Below are 17,592 nucleotides of genomic sequence, written 5' to 3'. Positions count from 1 at the left end.
TTGATGAGATCTACAGGACTGGATAGTGTTCTTAAGCCAATTTCTTTTGAGATTTAAGGGGAGAAGTGAGCAGAGAGACATGGGGACCTCACACCACAGAGAAAGCAGTGCGGGAGCAAAGCACATCCTTTCGACCTGAGGTTCCTGTGCTGAGATGCTCCCAGACCAAGGGAAGACTGATGACAAGGACCTTCCTCCAGAGCCAACAGAGACAGAACGCCTTCCCCGGGAGCCAGCACCCTGAATTCCGACCTCTAGCCTACTGGACTATGAGCGAATAAACTTCTCTTTGTTAAAGCCATCCACTTGTGGTATTTGTGTTATAGCAGCACTAGATGACCAAGACACCTAGTATAATCAATCAACCTCAGTGCAATAAATACCAATGAGATGTCAATATGAATAAAAAAGCAAGACTACAAAGTGATGTTTTCTTTTGGGGAATTTTTTTTTATGATCAACTCCAAACACACAGCATAGGGTAGATGGAACGAGTATGACAAAAAAACCGTATTTCCCCATTGACACCAAGCCTTATTATTCAAAATATGTTTCAAAATACTAAGCTAGATCACCAATCCTAGTCACTGCCTTAGTTCAAATCTTCATCAAGAAAATAGTCAAGCAATAGAAATTCATTGTGAGACACTTAGAGCAAGCAGCTCCATTGCTATATATAATTTATTAACTTAGTAGTTCAGTCTCTCAATATTTAGCAAGTTCATTTAAAAATTACTATCCCATTGGTTTATAGTGACATTAATATAAACGCATCATTTCAAAATCAACATTCTTTCACTGTGAACATAACTTCCTAAAAGATAGTTGTGGATTGGGGGTCAGTAATGACTGGATGTTGGGATGGCACTGTTCAAAGCCAAATAGACTGGCAGGCTTGGAAAGGCATAAACTCTATATACACTCCCAGTATGCTATTTCCCACATTTTTGCTGTACACACTTGTCTCATAATATTGTATAAATTATTTCCTCAAATTTGGAAAAAAAAAATGAAGATGAATACACTTTCTCTTCATTTCAATATAACCCTTTTAAATGAAAGTTTCCCATGTTTGTTAAATCTGTTCAAGAGATGGATTTCAATATTTTCTTCACTATATGTACAATTTTTTCACCCTTAGTACCTCATTACAATCAATTTGGCAATAAGACCTCCAGTGCTTTGTCAAAAACCGCATTCAATAATTAGATTGTTAAATCTTCAGTTGAATATCCTTCTTAAGACACTGAATTATAACAAAGTCCAAAAAACATACAACCATTCATCAGTACCCTTGGAACCTATGAATTATTGCAAATCACTGAAGACACAAAAATGTGTTAAATAATTCAAACACAAATCGTGGGGAGGAGGATGCAAAATAAATACTACAATAGTTTTTCAACTCTATCTAAATGTTGCCCAGATAGTTAGATGAAAAGATTAATATTACTAACAGGAAGAGTTAAACTATTTTAAAGACTGTTTTCCAAGTAGTTAGAACAATTTTGCAAACAAAGGTGAGAGCCCATATCAATACATTTTTCTTGTAGTGTAATGTAATTGCTAATATGAGGTATAATCTGTAAGCAATTAATACAAATATAAATAGGTATAAGCCACCACTAAATAACAGTTTGGTGAAGAGCTTCTAAGCTAATACAGTTCAGGAAGGCGGTTAAGGGAATTGAAGAGAAGGGGCGGGCCAGGTGGGTTTACAGTAGGAACATCATTTATGTGCCTTATCATCATCATCTTATATGTAACAGTCCACTGTTGAAGAAAGGTAAATCCTTTCCAATTATGCTGGCCAAGAATCGCTTTATGTAAGATTATTTAACTACCATTTCATTTGCATTTTTATAATTGGATATACACATAATCATATATGCATATCAAAAATATAAACAGAATTTTAAGATATTTTTATGTCATTTCTGAAAAATTAACAGTTAAGACTGAACTATGTATGTACTACAGAATTTTCTAGAATATCTAAACTCAGGAGTAAAACCAAAGGAAGATGTTACTATTTCTTTAGTAAATGGCTTGCGTGAAACCTCAAGCTCACTCATCTTTTACAGATGGGTTTATCTGATAAGGATTGTGACCCAATGATTGTTTAGCAGCAATTTTACCAAACTGTAAATTATTTTATTAACAGCCATTATAAACAGATAATACTAATCTTATTTAAAAACCATGAGTGCCACACCAGTGAATATACAACCCATGAATAACTTAAAAAGTATTTCCCATTTTAAAAGGCAACACACAGCATACAAAAACCTATACTAAACAAAGAAGCTATAATATGGATACATGATTGATGTGTCTAAAATGATATATATACAGTACATAATTAATGTTAATTATGTGTCCAGTACATTTTTCTGTGATTCCCTTCATGCTTCACTTTCTCCAGAAACTGAATTCTGTACTTCCTCTTCTAAAATGGGTACAATCAGGTTATCCTTGGACATCAAATTATATTTCATCACAAATTTAGTAAACCGATGACACAAAAATGTTTCATTCTGTAAAGAGGAAGAAAAAAGCGTTATTTTAATCTATTATCCAAAACCAAAATAACAAGGAATAATGTCAAAATATATTACTGTCATTCTGATAAGAATGCATCAGGATAATCAGTGACATATACTTACTTCATATTCATCAAATATCTGCCGGTGATGAAAATAAGCATGTGAAAATATTCTATAAATCCTACGGCATACTGATCCTAGTTTTGCTACAGATGATTCCTTTATGCTAACCCTATTAATGGAAAAGAAAAACAGATTCATAGAGTTGGAGAGAATCTTAGGAACAATATAGTCTAATCTTCTCATTTTAAAAATGCAGAAATTAAAACCTAAGGAAAATAAGTGACTAGCTCAAGGTCACAGTGCTAATAAATGGCAGGGGCAGGACTGGAATCCCAGTTCATCACTCCCAGGCCAGTGCTCTTTCTACCTAACCACAGTGCGTAAGTTAAATTCACTATTACAGTTTTGAAACTTTTGTCAAAGTTTAATGCAATGTTATTATATTAAAATGAATCTTACAACTCAAAACTTAACAAAGGATACATTTAAGACATTAATACTTTGTCCACTAACCCATTGCTGTTGAGTTGGAATTGGTGATTAAAACTACTGAATTGTTGTTTTATTCTATAGAACTGGGTTATTTTGCTTCTTTTAAATAAAAATTGCACATTTCTAGTACTCTTTTTTTTTAAATGTACATAGGATACTGAGGCAAATCAGTATTTTTTTTATACATATATTTCATATGAGCTCTTCAGAGCTAATTATATTTGGGTAAATAAATCTCCAAATCCATCCACCTGGTAACAAATATCTAAACAAAATAAACAAAGGTCCTGGACTGTTCTTCCAGACTTCAACAATGATACACAAGCTTCTTCCTAGAGCTTAAAAATCTGTAGGTAAGGCTAAGGAATCCTTCAAAGCCAAGCAGTTGAACTCAGAAAAGTCTACTCTTTAGGCATGCTGTATAAGGGGAGGCTGACTACACACAGATTCATTGAATAACTCTAAGATATGAGAAGAAGAGTCTTGGAGTATGGGGGACAGCAGCAGGGACTAGCCTTAATGAAACTAGTCTCTAAATCTTGGAAGACAAACCCTGCTGCCTTTAGTTTAACCACGACTCTAATTTCAAAACTTGAGTAATTTCTGAGTCAAAGATACAACAGCAAAATATAATTTTTTTAAGAATACAACAGATTAGTCAGCAACCTAATTTTACTTTTAAAACATCAGCCTTTTAAATTAATTCCAAAAAGTTTAATATCACATTTAAGTTTTGTTTACCTGCTAGGAAAATATTTATTGCTATTCAGAAGACAGGCAGCACCATCAAGTGTGTGCCTAGTGTAGTCTATAGCAGGACACTATAAAAGAAAGGATATACAAATGTATTACCAAAGAGCTTTACCTCTTAGATTAGGTATATTTGTTATATAGGTGTCTTATTCCAAAGACCTGAGCATATTCTAAGAAAAAAGTCCCTTACAATTTCAGAGTGACTATAAAATGCAATATAGGTAGTCCCCAACTTACGACAGCATTCCATTACAACTCTGTCATAAGTCAGTTCTGACGTGAGTCAAATACCTCATTTTTTTTTTAGTTTTCCTTATTATTGCCTTTTATTATCACTATCTTTATAAATCATACTATTGAACACCTGAAAGTGAACACCTGAGAATGATAATATCATGAAATTACATGCTACAACACTGTACGTAGTACACAGTACTAATGATAAAATGCATTAGGAAAAAAAAAAAAAAGAAAGCTGTAAGTGTGGTTTGCTGTAACTCGAATACGTCATAAATTGCGGACTACCTGCGTTATATTAGTAAATAAAGTTTGATTATTCCCATGAACTATATTATCAGGTTTCCACAAGATACATGACCCAGTCTCCTATTTTCTGCCTCCTAACATTGTACCTAGAAGAAAACAATGTTTAGAGCTGGAAAGAACTGATTATCTAATCTAATCCTCTGATTGACCAATGAGGAATCTGAGGCTTAGAATGTTCAATGACTTAACCTTAAGATCATACAGCTAGGAAGGACTCAAAAACTATAACCCAGATATGCTGGTTCCTGGTCCACTGATTTATTCTTTACCAAGCTACCCAGAAACCTCCTTCTTTTCACAGATACCCCTAAGGATCACTGCCTTCTTATGTCCTAGAAAAAATACCTTATTATGTCCCTGGCACTCTATTCCCAATCTAGCATCTGTCGAAAGAACCTTCCTTGAACTCTTTTAAATTTTAACATGAAATTTTGAAGTCTCTTTATATTTTAATAAACCTATCTTATTCTATTCCATTGATCAGAAACAATGAAACCTACTGTCTCATAGTAAATCAGTAAACTTGCTAAAGGAAAAATAAGCTGCAAAGTAATTCTCTCAACCTCACCCTGTCCTCCTAAGGGTAGATAAACCCATTGCTGTCAAGTCAGATTCCGACTCATAACCACCCTACAGGACAGAGCAGAACTGCCCGACAGAGTTTCCAACAAGCACCTGGTGGATTCAAACTGCTGACCTTTTGGTTAGCAGCCATAGCACTTAACCACTATGCCACCAGGGTTTCCAAGGGAAGATAGGGAAAAGCATCCAGGGAAAGGATTGGGAATGAACCAGGAAGTCAATCAGAAGGGGTCGGGGTGGGGGGAACAGAGAAGGAGTAACGATGACTCTAGCTCTACCCAGAAATTAGATTATTTTTCAAGGGTTGAGACTGAAGTTGGTGTTTAGAAATGCAAATTAGTAACCACCGAAACACGTGGCTTAGTGGCGGGGGTGGGGGGGGTGGGGGGGGACCAAACCCACTGCCGTCCAGTTGATTCCCGACTCATAGCGACTCACAGCGACTCACGTGACAGTAGAACTGCCTCAGAGGGTTTCCAAGGAGCAGCTGGTGGATTCAAACTGCTGACCTTTTGGTTAGCAGCAGAGCTCTTAACCACTGCACCACCAGGGCTCCTGGCTTAGTATAGTGCATGGCGAATACATGAAGAGTTTTCTAAACAACAATAACAATTTAAAAATGTGTTTTTCTAACGATAAATCCATAGGAATTAGTGGTTAGTGTATTTATTGCCTAGAACAGTATCATGAACAGCGTTTATTGGAAAAAATAAAAAAATCACCTTTCTCCGGATATATGATTACAGGTAATTTGGTCAAAAACAAATATCCTGTGTCTACTAATTTGCGTGTACCATGGAAGAGTTTACAATAATTAAATCAGTGCTAGACATAATAGTATAATGCAAACCACACATGTAATTTTAAATTTTCCAGTAGCCACATCAAAATAGTAAAAAGAAATAGGTAAAATTAATTTTAATGATGTATTTTATTTAACCCAGTATGTCCAAAATACTATCATTTCAACACGTAATTGACATAAAAGGATCAGATACTTTTTCTATTTTTTAAATTAAGACATAATTCACATATCATAAAATTCGCCCTTTTAAAGTAAACAATTCAGTACTTTTTAGTATATTTACAAAGTTGTACACCATCACCCCTATCAAATTCTAGAATATTTTCATTACCCCCAAAAGAAACCCTATACCCATTAGCAGTCACTTCCCTATCCCACCTCTCCCCAGCCCTAAGCAACCACTAATCTTACTTTCTGTCTCTATGGATTTGCCAATTCTGGACATTTTGTAAAAATGTAATTATATGTGACCTTTTGTGTCTGGCATCTTTCACTTAACAATGTTTTCAAGATTCACCCACATTGCAGCATGAACCACTACTTCATTCCTTTTTATGGCTGAATAATATTCCATGGTATGGATATACCACATTTTGTTTATCCATTAATCAGTTGATGCACATTTGGTTGCTTCTACTTTTTGGCTATTATGAATAATTTTTTGTGTGGACATATGTTTTCATTTCTCTTTGGCATATACCTAGGAGTGGAACTGCTGACTCATACAGTAGTAACTTTATGTTTATCATTTTGAGGAACTGCCGAACTGTTTTCTAAAGGGCCTGCAGCATTTTACAATACCACCAGCAACGTATGAGGGTTCCAATTTCTCCACATCCTTGCTAACATTTGTTACTGTCTGTTTTTTATATTCTAGCCATTCTAAAAGTATGAAGCAGTATTTCATCGTGGTTTTGATTTGTATTTCTCTAATGACTAATGATGTTGAACATCTTTTCTTGTGCTTATTGACCATTTATGTATCTTCTGTGCAGAAATATCTATTCAGATCCTTCACCTAGTTTTTAACTGGGTTACCTGTCTTTTATTGTTGAGTCATAACAGTTCTTTATCTATTCTGGATACTAGACCCTTATCAGATATATGATTTGCAAATATTTTTCCCTTTTTATGGGTTGTCTTTTCATTTTCTTGATAGTGTCTGTTGAAGCATAAAAGTTTCTAATTTTGATGAAGTCCAATTTATCTGCTATATTTTATTTTGTTGCTTGTGTTTTTGGCATCACAATAAAGAAATCACTGCCTAATCCAAGGTTATAAAGATTTGCACCTATGTTTTCTTCTAAGAATTTTAGCTCTTACACTTTAGTCTTTGATCCACTTTGAGTTCATTTTTTTATATCGTGTGAGTTAGGGGGCCAATTTCATTCTTTTGCATATAGATACCCAGCTTTCCCTCAATGAAATATGTTACATTCTGTTTTTGTACTAAGCCTTCAAAATCCAGTATGTATTTTACATTTACAGTACATCTCAGTTTGGACTATCCACATTCTGAATGCTCCATAGCCACATGTGGCTTATGGCTGCCATTATCAAACAGCATAACATTAAACTTTTAACTGGTTTCTGGATTTTTTTCAAAGTTGGTGGGGGAGTTCTACCTTGTTTTAGCTGCCTCCCCATCACTCCAATCCATTCCTGGGTAACTATTCCTGCTATGCACCAACTGTAACAGCAAAAAAGTTGGCAAACATAGTCGGTTACAAAACAGTCTGTAGTGTAGTCCCAAAATAGTATGTAGTGTATTTATGTGAAATTATTCATATAATTTACAAAAATTTTATTTTTCCAAATATATAATTATAATGCTACTGAGAGTGACTATAAAGGGCTTAACGGAAAGGGCTTGTAGCTGGTTAAGTTACAAACTTTGTCATCTACAATCACTATCTGTACTATTAGCCCTATTTGGTACAATACCTCTCTTTAGTTCTCAAGGGCACTGAATGAATCATTACAGGTACTGAGTAACCTGCTTCTCCCACTTCAAAATCTGCCCAGTGTTTTTAATCAGTAAGAACAATCTTTTTAGTTACTAGTCTGTCATTTCCTATAGACTCCTGACTACATACAGTTATTGCAAGAGAGTTAAAAAAAAAAAAAAATCCTTTCAAGTTTTTCTTTTATTTGTATTTGTACAGTAACCTCATTGCATGTAACAACTATTTGGAAATTCTACTATCATCATCTATTGACACATGGCCAACTCAAAGGAGCTGGAACTCAGCAAGCAAAACTGCAATTTTAAGACTCACTGTTCATTCGTCTTAAATGCTACTGATTATCCCATCTTACCATTTAGTATTAATCAAGAAAAAAAGTGGATGTGACAATGGCAGTATAAATAAGTCTCATATTAAATCACAAACTGGATAGCATTTCCACTCTAAAGTGAGAATAATGCATCTTTAAAATTTGCCAAAATGAAGCTAGCCTTTTTGATGCACATTTCCTGTTACATCATTCACTGTACTATTTAGCCAAGTTTAGAGAATTAAAAATGAAACTACTATGTAGGTTTTCCCGGATGTAGCCTGACACACAACCTTAATATTGCTTCAATTTATTATTATTAAAAAATGTAACACCCTGAATGAAACCAGTCTACCAAATCAGTACTACTCGCTTAGACAGACACCAAATACTCCTTATTTTGAAAAATTAATCTTTTTTTCAAACAAAAGAACACCAGATAGCAACTCTGCAACTAAAGAGTCACTTGTCTTTAAGCCTTAGAGGTCTGTCAATATAATGGCCACCTGAAGGTCTACAATTCTACAGAACTGGCCCAGTATCTTCAATGAGTCAATGTCAAGTAAAAGGAAACTACTCCAGATTAAAAGAGAATGCAGATTAAGAGAAAGTCAAAGAAATATAAAGGACATTTTTGAGACAATTAAGGAAAACTGAGTATGTATGGGGTATCAGATGATATAAAGAAATTATATAGAAGATGAAAAAAGTTCTGTAAACAATTACTAGTATTTATGCTCTCACCTTAACAAAAACTAAATAAGGAGAAAAACAACATGAATAATTTCTTCAGTGAAGAACCAATATAGAGAGGACAATCATTATGGTGGCTTTCAATAAAAAGGTAAGAAATATGGAGAAAAATATTGACCTGTGAAACTTAAAAGCTCGAAAGTAACATTTCTACTCAACAGATTAAGCATCAACTAGTAATCACCAATAGTTCCTTCCTACCAAAAGAAGAAATCACAACTGAACCAAAGTCTAAACAGGTATATCTGTATCCATTACACAGTAGATAACATCAAAATGTGATAGATGTTATTCTGTGACAACCAGTGAATCATAAAGTGAGTTCTAGCCCATGCAATAGGCAATTATGAAAAATTATGCTAATCATAAGAATTCCTAAAACATTACTTTGGCAATAAATTTGCAGCAACAAACTCTAATCCAAATGTCAAAATAAACAGTGAGCTAAAAAGTCTAAAAACTTGTCTACCATTGTCTTGAAGAGATTTAGGATATGGTGATTTTATTATTCATTCTATTATTTTATAAATCCTCACCTCTTTTGGAGTTTTATGAGCTGCACAAAGAAAAATCCATTGTTCAGTTGCTGTCATCTGAGTACATGTATCTGGATGGCACTCACTCTGTTAAAAATAATTGTTTCTTAATATGTAAAATAATAATTAAAAAGTTTGTCATTTGGTTTACTAAATTTCCATGTGAAATTGTAAAAGAAAATAAATATTTTGGTTAAGTCTTTGTAAGACATTAAGTTACAAAAACAGAAAAAAACAGAATTTTCAATTATAGCTTTAATTTAAACAAAATATTACCTGAAGTTTGACAGCAAGTCCATTTAGCTCAAGACAGAACTGCCTAAAAATGCAAATACATAAATGAAAAATCATCTCTATTCGCCAGCTATTTTTAGAATAACTGTAAAAAAGAGAATCCTGTCAGTACCATAATTCCTTTCTCATCACTGTTATCAAAGCCACCTGCATATACACGGCATATTTCTTCCAAAGACTTACAGATTAAAGAAACAAAAACCATCAACCTTAATAATGTTCAAAACCAAGATTCCATGAATTGATTATTCTTATACACTGGAAAGTGGTACAATTTTTCAGAGGTGTAATCTGGAAACATTTACCAAGACCTTTAGGAAGTGTATACTCTAAGTCATTCTCCTAAGAATCTATCCTAGTAAAATAATCAGAATTGCATGCAGATATATGTACAAAGACGTTCATTGAAACTTTTTATATATACGCAAGAGAAAAATTTTGGAAACATTCTGAATGATTAACAACTGGGGAGTAACAAGATGTCAGTACATATAAACATACAGAGGATATACATCTACAGTCACAGCATGATTCCACTTATGTAAGAAAGTATTTGTGTATATGTGTATACACACACATACAGAAAGAAATACAGAGAAAAAAGATTAGAAGTTTTCATACTCATTCTTTAAGTTTTGTTCTGAGTATAAGACATGTTGCTTGTAAAAATTCAAACATCACCAAATATATAATATAGAAAACAAATAATCCCACCACCTCCTCCCCAAAGATAACTACTGCTTACACACAAATCTGTTTTTCTAAGCACAGATTAAAATATACTGTTTATCAACAATGGGATCTTATCAGACACAACTGTGTAACTTGCTTTTGTCACTTAATACATCTTGTGCATTCTTCCATGATACAATTGCCAAACCTGAGAATTATGAAGCCTAGAACACAGTAAGTACTCAATAAATATTTTATAATGAATGAAGAATGGAGGAAATTATATGACATTGGGACCACCAGTTTTAGATAGAGAGGTAGCAGAACTGTTAATTGATATGAGAAAGCAATTTATACTCCATGTCATACAGATAACTTGTTTTACAGCTATAAAAATACTGAATGTGTTACCTCTAAAAGTCGTACCTAGAAATATTGTTCACCGTATCAAGTTAGAAAATCAGCACTATATTTACCATCAAACAGATGAAAACACTGGTTCCCTAAAAATGTAAAGCTAAAAACTCAGATGGAGTCCCTGGGTGGCACAAACAGTTAAGCCCTCGGCTGCTAACTGAAAGGCTGGAGGTTTAAGCCAACCAAGAGGCTCTTTGGAAGAAGGACCTGTGATCACTTCCAAAAAATCAGCCATTGAAAACCCTATGGAGCACAGTTCTACTCTGACACACATGAGGTCACCATGAGTCAGAACTGAGTCAATGACAACTGTTTTTTTATAACAGACTAAAATCAGCTTTCACTTGTTAGGAATTATGCTTGTAATGGAAAAAAATTTTTTTTTGCTTATTTTCATCATTAATCCCAACACAAAAGTAAAAGCAGTTATTTTCAAGGCTGATTAAATAAAGCAGAGGATATACTATAGAAGTTCTCTATCCTGAGTCATCGTGTTGTTACTGTTGTTGAGTCAGCCCCTGACTCCTGGTGACACCATATACAACAACAGCTATAGCATTTTCACTGGCTGATTTTTGGAAGTAGATCGCCAGGTCTTTCCTCCTAGTTCACCTTTGTCTGTAAGCTCCACTGAAACCTGTTCAGCATCATAGCAACACATAAGCCTCTGCTGACAGATGAGTGGTAGCTGTGCTTCAGGTGTAGTGGCCAGGAATCAAACCCAAGTCTCCTGCATGAAAGATGAGAATTCTACCTCTGAACCACCACTGCCCTCAACCTGGATTATAAGAATGGGAAAATATCTACAGACTCATACTAACCCAGCACTAAGAGGTATTTTTAAAAATCAGAACTAGTAGTCAAGTAATTTGTCCAACAAAAATATGGCATAGGGAAAAAGAAGTCTTAGCCTCTGAAATTGCTGCAATGTTACATTATGTCTTAGCAATATATCAAGACAACAATCAGGCAGCATCAAGAGGGAAAAAAAGAGTGCCTTGTCCACACAAGGAAATGTGGTCTACTTTATTTAGGAAAAGTCTTATTTCTACTCTACTTATCATCTAAAAAACAACTCAAAAGTGATGAACACATATCTCATGCTGCATTCCATAATCTGTCAACTCATCCCCAACTCCCATTTGCACTAGGAGGTTAATAACTTACAAGGAACAACTGATGCAGTACTTCTAAAGTTAACTCTACCAATTCACTAGTCATCAATGTTCTCATTCAAAAGATGTTATGAAAAATTTCAAAACTCCTTACTTCAGGATTACAATCTATCTCTATTTATCAAAGTGAAGACTGAAAGTTCACAATAGTTCATAGGTAGCGCATCAAATTCCAGGTCTCAGCTAGGACCTTGAGGTGATCCTCTATTGTTGTTAGTTGCCATTGAGTCGATTCCTACTCATGGTGACCCCATGTGTGCAGAGTAGAACTGCTCCATAGAGTTTTCAAGGCTGTGACCTTTCAGAAACAGATCAGCAGGCCTGTCTCCCGAGGTGCCTCTGGGTGGGCTCCAATTGCCAAGCTTTTGGTCAGTAGCAGAGAGCTTCACCATTTGTGCCACCCAGGGAACTCCTAGAGATCCTCTATAGAGAAACAGTTATTCATGAGTGGGGAAATGGGAATAATGCATTCATGCTTAAGAGCTACAATTAAGAAAAAACATGTAAAAAAAAGATAATAAGGCAAAATCTTTGAACACAGAAAGGTAGAGAGACAGGTCCTTAATTATCTTCCAAGTAACCAACCAGCTCTGAAACCACTTTTCAAAAGAAAAAATGACAGTGCATCATAAGCTGATCTGGAAACAATCAGTAGACAACCAAGTTGAGAACCTTATGACACTGTGTCATGGACTGAATTGTGTCCCCCAAAAAAAGGCATGTATCAACTTGGCTAGGCCATGATACCCAGTGTTGTGTGGTTGTCCTCTATTTTGTGACTGTAATTTTACATTAAAGAGGATTAGGGTGGGATTGTAACACCACCTGAACACAGGTCACATCCCTGATCCAATGTAAAAGGAGTTTCCCTGGGGTGTGGCCTGCACCACCTTTTCTCTCTCAAGAGATAAAAGGAAAGGGAAGCAAGCAGAGAGTTGGGGACCTCGTACCATCAAGAAACCAGTGCCGGGAGCAGAGCACATCCTTTGGACCAGGGTCTCTGTGCAGAGAAGCTCCTATTCCAGGGAACACCGATGAGAAGAAGGCCAACAGAGAGAGAAAGCCTTCCCCTGGAGCTGACACCCTGAACTTGGACTTTTAGCCTACTTTACTGTGAAGAAATAAATTTCTGTTTGTTAAAGCCATCCACTTGTGGTATTTTTCTTGTAGCAGCACTAGATGACCAAAACACACTGAAATCAAAAAAGCTTTAGAATTTGGCCTTTTGGTCTGTAGTTACATAGTAAATTTTATTTATGATTCATAATCTTCATTAATCTAAAGGTTATTTTTACTAGTAGAAGTACTACTACTATTTCGATATATCATAAGGACGTACCTTAAATGTTCATACTTCCATACACCTTCATCTTGGCCTTCAGGTGGTTCAAGGATTTTGTCAATATTGGAGCAATCTGCCCTTATGTTTTGTTGAATATACTTTGAAAAAAAGAAGTTCTTACGGTTAGTTAAAATATTATGCTATGTAGTAAACCTTATGTTAAACATATACAATTTTATAATACATACTTACTCTTCTATTTCAACTTTTGGGTTACATACACTAAATAGGAAACCAAGGATAGAATCATAATCAGTAACTGAGAAGAAAGGAGGAGGTGACCCTCACCTATTCTTCTGCAATTCAACTTCTTTAGGGCAGGATCTACTACACACTACTGCAGATGTGTATTTATCAGGATTGGAACTGGGATCAAAATTGCAAACCATAATTTTCATATGAATATAAATTACAGACAATGTAAATATAACTCTGGTAGATATTATATGATTCCATTTATCAAATGTCTAGAATAAGCAAATTTATAGAGATAGAAAGTAGATGAGTAGTTGCGCAGAGCTGGGAGGATGGTGGAGGAAGGCAGGAAAGGATGGACAGGACTGCTTTAACGGATACAGGGTTTCTTTTGGAAGGATAAAATTGTTCTATAATTAGACCGTAGTGATGGTTGCACGACCCTATGAATATACTAAAACCACTGAATTGTACACTTTAAATTGGTGAATTGTATGACATGTGAATTATGCCAATAAAGTTGTTTAAAAAATATGACTGGTAGAAAAACTAAATTAAAAATAGACACGTAGAGTCATTTTCAATTAAAAGAAAACATTTAACATAAAATTTTAAATTTCAGAGGCAGAGCCAACATGGTGCTCTAGACAGAAGCACCATGCCGTCCCTCCACAGCAAAGACCCAAAAAACTAAGTAAAACAGATACAAACGTCAATCCTGGAACTCTAAGCGTCAAATGAAGAGATAAAGAACTCAACTAAGCACTGAATGGTTTAAGAAACTGACGGAGAACAGAGAATGAAGAGAGCTACGGAGTGGAGGTCCCTTACCAGCTAACGTGGCACAGATTCGCCATCTTGGACCCCTCACCCACTGAGAACAGCAGACAGGGTGTACGGAAGGCAACTTCACGGAGCTCCCAGCAGGATACAGAGCAGCCAGTAATCAGGGATACACGATTTCCCACCCCTACCCTTCTTCCCTCTGCACGGCCTGAGCCGCTTTCCAGCATGCCGCTGTCCCTTAAGCAGGGAGACACAGGCTCCTTGTTGCTTGGATTTGCCCCGTCCCCATGGGCAGGCTCCGTCAGTGCCATTTTTTTGTTGCTGCTGTTGGCTTTTTTGGCTTTTTTGGCTTATTCTCTCTCTCACCTCCTTTCCTTTCTCCTGAACACCTAGCACTGTGTGCTATCTCTGCCCCTTCTTGACGTGCTGTGCAGCACCACTCAGCTGGGGAGCTCCTTCCTCAGTCCACACCACCATGCTGGTGGGCTTCTTGGGGGCATTTTTATCTTGGTTTCTTGTATCTCTCTACCTTCCTTCCTTTCTCTTCTCCCGACCACCTGGCCACGTGTGCCTTTCTCTTTTTTCTTCCCAGTTTCTTATCTCTCTCCCTGCCTTCCTTTCCTTTCTCCTGCCCACCAAGCCACGTGTGCCATCTCTGCCACTTCTTGATGGGCTGTGCCACACCGCCCACCTACAAAGGCACTGACACATGGCTTCCCCCAGGTCTGTGCCACACAAATAGTAGGCTCCCTCTGCACCATTTTTTTATTTTCTCTTTTTTGGCTTCTGTTTCTCTCTCTTCTTCTTCACACTCCCTTAGCTCCACACATCACACCCTCCCCTTCCCTCCTGCCTATATGCACCACGCACGAAGCACCACACACCCGAGCAGCACAGGTGCAGACCACCGGACCCCGACCTGCACTGCCCCACAGCACTGCACTGTCAGCCCAGTACATGTTGCAAATGATCCATCTCCAGCCCTCCCCCTCCACTGGACCTACCCTGCTACACCACAGCTGAGTGACCTACCCTGCCCACCTCGGCAAGGTAGTGAGAAGTATTGTGCCTACAGACAAGCAAACAACAAAGAACGCCCAGCCCGCTTGCTCAGACATAACCAAATAAAACAAAAAAGCAGGACGAAACAAACAAATCTACCATCAGTAAACAAAGAAAATAATTATTGAATGTCCTGAAGACAGCAGACAATATCAAAACATATTTTAAAAAAAGGACAGGATGGCTCCAGTAAGCATCCAAAATAAATCACCAGATGACCTTCGGGTAGAGGAAAAGACCTGGAACGACCTGATAGGGAATTCAAAACTCTAATATTCAGGGCTCTCCAAGAGATGAAGGCAAACGCAGATGAAAAAAACAAGTAAAAAATAGACAAAATCTGGAAAATATAGACAAAATCATGGAAAAGACAGACAAAACAATAGAAGAATTCAGTAAAACAATAGAAGAATTCAGTAAAACAATACAGGAACAAAATGTCAAAATAAACAACTAGAAATCATACAAAAACAGCAATTAGAAATCTAAAAGATAAACAACCACTTATAATAGCCCCTAAAAAAATAAAATGCTTAGGAATAAATCTAACCAGGGATATAAAAGACCTATACAAAGAAAACTATAAAACACTACTGTCAGAAACTAAAAGAGACCTACATAAATGGAAAAACATACCATGCTCAGGTATAGGTAGACTTAATATTGTGAAAATGTCAATTATTCCCACAGCAATCTACAAATACAATGCAATCTCGATCCAAATACCAAAAATGTTCTTCAAAGAGACGGAAAAACTAATCATTAACTTTATACGGAAAGGGAAGAGGCCCCGGATAAGTAAAGCACTACTGAAGAAGAAAATAGGATGACTTGCACTACCTGACCTCAGAACCTACTATACAGCTACAGTAGTCAAAACAGCCAGGTGCTGGTACAACAACAGACGCACTGATCAATGGAACAGAATTGAGAACCTGGATGTAAATTCATCCACCTACAGTCACTTAATGTTCGACAAAGGCCCAAAGTCCATCAGATGGGGGAAAAGACAGTCTTTTTAACAAATGGTGCTGGCAAAACGATGCCCATCTGCAAAAAAATGAAACAAGACCCATAACTGACACCATACACAAAAATTAATTCAAAATGGATCAAACACCTAGATATAAAGCCAAAAACTATAAAGTTCATAGAAGAAAAAACAGGACCAACACTACAGGCCCTAATACACAGCATTAACAGGATACAAATCATAACCATCAACACACAAACCCCAGAAGATAAGCTAGATAACCGGGATCTTCTAAAAATCAAACACCTATGCTCTTCAAAAGACTTCACCAAAAGAGTCAAAAGAGAACCTACAGACTCGGAAAAAATTTTTGGACAGTACGAGTCAGACAAAGGTCTAATCTCCATAATCTACAAGAAAATCCAACACCTCTCCAACAAAAAGACAAATAATCCTATTAAAAAATGGGCAAAGGAAATGAATAGATACTTCACCAAAGAAGGCATTCAAGCGGCCAACAGACATATGAGGAAATGCTCACGATCACTAGCCAGTAGAGAAATGCAAATTAAAACCACAATGAAATACCATCTCACCCCCGCATTACTGGCAAGAATCAAAAACACTGGAAGTAACAAATGTTGGAGGGGCTGTGGGGAGATCAGAACTCTTATGCACTGCTGGTGGGAATACAAAATGATACAACCATTTTGGAAAATGATATGGTGCTTTCTTAGAAAGCTAGAAATAGAAATACCATACGATCCAGCAATCCCACTCCCAGGAATATATCTTAGAGAAATAAGAGTCGTCACTCGAATAGGCATATGCACACCTATGTTCATGGCAGCACTGTTCACAATAGCAAAAAGATGGAAACAACCTGGATGCCCATCAACAGATGAATGCATAAACTATGGTACATACACACAATGGAGTACTATGCAATGATAAAGAACAACAATGAATCTGTGAAGCATCTCATAACATGGATGAAACTGGAGGACATTATGCTAAGTGAAATAAGTCAATCACAAAAGGGCAAATATTGTATGAGTCCGCTATTGTAAAAACCCATGAAAAATGTTACACACAAGAAGTAACAATCTTTGTTGCTTACCAGGGATGGGAGGGGTGTGGGGGAAATACTAAATAGGCAATAGATAAGTGGTATCTTGGGTGAAGGGTGAGACAGTACACAATACTGGGGAAAGCAGCACAACGTGTACAAGGAAAGGCCATGGAAGCTCCACAGACACATCCAAACTCCCTGAGGGACTGAATTGCTGGGCGGAGGGCTGTGGGGACCATTGTCTCGGGGAA

General features: G+C 36.5%; 1 protein-coding gene across 3 annotated transcripts in view; it reads right to left on the bottom strand.

The window, feature by feature from the left end:
- Window positions 1-427: 427 nt before the first annotated feature.
- The window catches only part of LOC101359201 (MOB-like protein phocein), a 48,633-nt gene continuing 31,468 nt past the window's right edge, over window positions 428-17,592 (bottom strand). For all 3 annotated transcript variants that reach the window (XM_023732951.1, XM_004378189.2, XM_004378190.2), the window contains 6 exons: window positions 13,251-13,351; window positions 9,630-9,672; window positions 9,354-9,440; window positions 3,843-3,922; window positions 2,667-2,778; window positions 428-2,537 (listed from right to left, as the gene is read on the bottom strand). In XM_023732951.1, the coding sequence (XP_023588719.1) occupies window positions 2,406-2,537; window positions 2,667-2,778; window positions 3,843-3,922; window positions 9,354-9,440; window positions 9,630-9,672; window positions 13,251-13,351 (555 nt within the window). In that variant the 3' untranslated portion in view covers window positions 428-2,405. The remainder of the gene's footprint in view (window positions 2,538-2,666; window positions 2,779-3,842; window positions 3,923-9,353; window positions 9,441-9,629; window positions 9,673-13,250; window positions 13,352-17,592) is intronic.

This window comes from Trichechus manatus, unplaced genomic scaffold, assembly GCF_000243295.1.
Source record: "Trichechus manatus latirostris isolate Lorelei unplaced genomic scaffold, TriManLat1.0 scaffold00056, whole genome shotgun sequence".
Taxonomy (NCBI): domain Eukaryota; kingdom Metazoa; phylum Chordata; class Mammalia; order Sirenia; family Trichechidae; genus Trichechus; species Trichechus manatus.
This window is presented reverse-complemented; position numbering and strand designations above follow the sequence as displayed.